Here is a 2,892-nt window from a genome sequence, read left to right as displayed (position 1 = left end):
GCCGCAGTGCCGGGGTGCGCGGGGGCGAGGGCCGCACGCGATGCGGCCCGCTGCGCCACGCGCACGGCCGGGCCAAAGCGCCTCGCTCCAGCCGCCCCGCGTGCTCGCCGAGAGCCGCCAGCCCCCGCGGCGCCCGCTGTGCTGCGCGGCTAGTGCTAATAATAGCCCGGCGCTCTGCTGTGGCGCATCCATCTTAGGATCGCGGCTGGCTTTGCAAATGGGGTTTATTTTAGCCTCAAAACAGCCTTCATGTAATTATAGGTATTGTCGCCCCCCACCTCGGGGTGTGAAGAGACTGAGCTGTCTCTTCCAGCTCTAGCTGTCAAGGTTTGCTTGAGATCGCACAGAAATCACTATGCAAAGTCTACGCCCAAAAAAACAAGCCTCTTGCACCCGTGCTGTGAGATAGCCGTGGGGCTAGTTTCATATGGAGTGCCACAGAGAGGGGCTACAGTGAGGCATGATTAAACTGGCAAACCAGCATTGGCCGCAGCCAACCCAGCATTGCCCCGGGTCCCCTGCAAGACTTGGGCTGATTGCTCCAAACCTCGCCTGGCTTAGCTGCACGCTCACACCTCTGTGCGAAGTGACCCACCAAAATAGTAACTGCCTTGTCAAAACGCATAAGTCGTTAGCCTACATACTGTCCTGCCTCCAGCTGGAACTAGCTCTGAGTGCTTTGGAGAAAGGGGCAAAATCTCCTTAAATGCCATGGAGTTACATGGACAGATGGTTGTATAGGAACTAGACCTGTGTCCTCCTTTCCAAGGGGGAACAAGAAGAGTGAACCTACTCAGTCTACAACAGGGACTGCAAACAGTGGGCTGTGCATAGGGGAAGTTATGAGAGCAAGCAATGAAGGGGATCTGAGGGAGAATTGAAAGAAAGAGAGAGAGAAAAAGTGTCGAGTAGATGAGTGAACAGAAACCCTGTGAGCAGCATGAATGAATGTGACATGGGACATGAACTCTGAGACCTATTAACAAGAGCTAAGAGGGAAGCAAAGAGCAACATGCTACTAAGTTTATATATGCAGCCTTAAAGGTGAGGAGGACAAGTCTGGACTAAGAATGAAAATTTTGAGAAATGGTTCAAGGAGGTAATCAGATTTCATGCAGAGAGAGAAGATCGTGTTAGCAACAGAGGCAAAAATCAATGGAAAAGGTGGGAATGGAGGATAAGAGCGGGCTCTTTAGCTTACTGACATCAAAGCAGGCACATGCTCCCCTTCACGAAAGCACCTCCCTGCTGGGGAAGAAGAAATAGCCTATTTTACAGAGAGTAGCTGAACTACCAAGGGTATATTTTTTGACCCGATCCAAGTCAGGCAGACAGTCTGTAGTTGAGCAGGGAACTGATCTCCCAAATCTCTTGATTTCTAGCTCAACACTGTTGAGATGCATTTCAAACTGCCTTTCTTTATCCCTGCAAGAAACTGGCAAGGTGTTAGCTGGGGACTGGCAAGGAAGAGATGTCGCAGGGCAAAAAAAGGGTCAGAGATGCCGCTACTAATAATCCACAAGCAAGGGCACTGTTACCAACTGCATCATACAGAGACCAAAATCCCTCATAAAGGGCCTCCTTTTCTTATAGCCTCAGTTTTCCAGTCTTTGCAAAAGAGATTATTACTGGGATCCTTTTCTCAGCACTGTAATAAGGCAAAGTTAATTTCCATCCATGTGACTCCCTGAAAACCCTCCTACTGTGAAACTGCTGCTTCCCGGAAACACAGAACATTGCAACTATTTCTTCCTAACCTCATCTGGGAACCACCTCACACTAGCTGTGTATCTGATAACAGAATATAGATACACAGGAAGCAGAGGCCAACCTCTATTACAACAGTGGCAAAAGTTAGCCACAGCTCTGCACAAAGACTGTAAATACAGATGATGTGTGTGTGCACTCTTGATGCATTTATTTCTACATGGCCCTGCTATGATCAATGTGAATCTTCTGATTTGATATCCTCAGAAATACAAACCAAATTCAAAGGTAAAAATAGTTATCCTTTAAAAATATCCTAGACTGAAGAGAAACCTACCTTCAGCAGACAGAACTGGTTTTCCTTGGGAACTTACAAACATGCACCTATTTGCATATGTACCTATGTATACTCTCCTTGAAAATGTGAGGACCATAGATACAGTTTGTTGTAGCCCTGCAAATTTGGATGACAAAAGCTTTATAAAATTCAAATTTCTTTTTACATGTCTTTGTGCTGTTCTTTTCCAACCTGCACTTTTCAGTAAAGYCACAGAGAATGGGAACTACTGTCCGCATAACTCACGTTATGAGAGACCTCTCAGCCAGAAAACTGGCTACTTAGACTCACAGCAAACCAAAACCCATTCAAGCGATAAGGCTGCTCAGGGAAGCATGAGCACAGTCGTGGCACTCTCACCTCCTCCATTCTTGCCACAGAGATACGGGAAGCGCCAAACATTGCCCAAACCAATGGCATAGCCTACACAGGACAGCAAGAAGTCAAATTTCCCCTTCCAGGAACCTCTGTCTGGGATYTCCTTCTTCTTCTTGGTGCTCACAGCCTCTGGGGTGATGGGCTCCGGCTCCTCCAGGGCTGCTTGCTTCACCTCAGAGGGAGAGTTCATCTCCACAGACGTGTTGTCCATCTTGCCCATGATGGCTCTTGTGCACAGTTGCTCTTGCTTAGAGACTGAAGGAGCAGAGGGGGCAGCGTCAGCTCCAGCCAAGCTCAGACAAAATGGAGAGGCGTGGGCAAAGCTCCTGACAAAAAAAGTAAAGAGAGAAATTATCCTCCATTAGTGTACAGGGCTTAGGGAAAGAGCCACACTGGAGCTGACAGCTAGTCTTGTGCACATCAGGACAGCCTCTCTGATCCCCACTGCTTTGTCCAGGGATGAAAAGAGG

General features: G+C 48.2%; 1 protein-coding gene across 1 annotated transcript in view; it reads right to left on the bottom strand.

Moving 5' to 3' along the window:
* LOC112958308 (sodium- and chloride-dependent GABA transporter 1-like) overlaps window positions 1-2,642 on the bottom strand; it is a 25,134-nt gene extending 22,492 nt beyond the window's left edge. Inside the window, exon 1 of the mRNA XM_026052127.1 lies at window positions 2,405-2,642. Within this exon, the coding sequence (XP_025907912.1) occupies window positions 2,405-2,642 (238 nt within the window). The remainder of the gene's footprint in view (window positions 1-2,404) is intronic.
* Between the last annotated feature and the right edge of the window lie 250 nt (window positions 2,643-2,892).

This window comes from Nothoprocta perdicaria, unplaced genomic scaffold, assembly GCF_003342845.1.
Source record: "Nothoprocta perdicaria isolate Ctin4 unplaced genomic scaffold, notPer1 scaffold_84, whole genome shotgun sequence".
In the NCBI taxonomy this organism is placed as follows: Eukaryota; Metazoa; Chordata; class Aves; order Tinamiformes; family Tinamidae; genus Nothoprocta; species Nothoprocta perdicaria.
The sequence above is the reverse complement of the archived record's forward strand: the minus strand, read 5'-3'. Positions and strand labels throughout refer to the sequence as shown.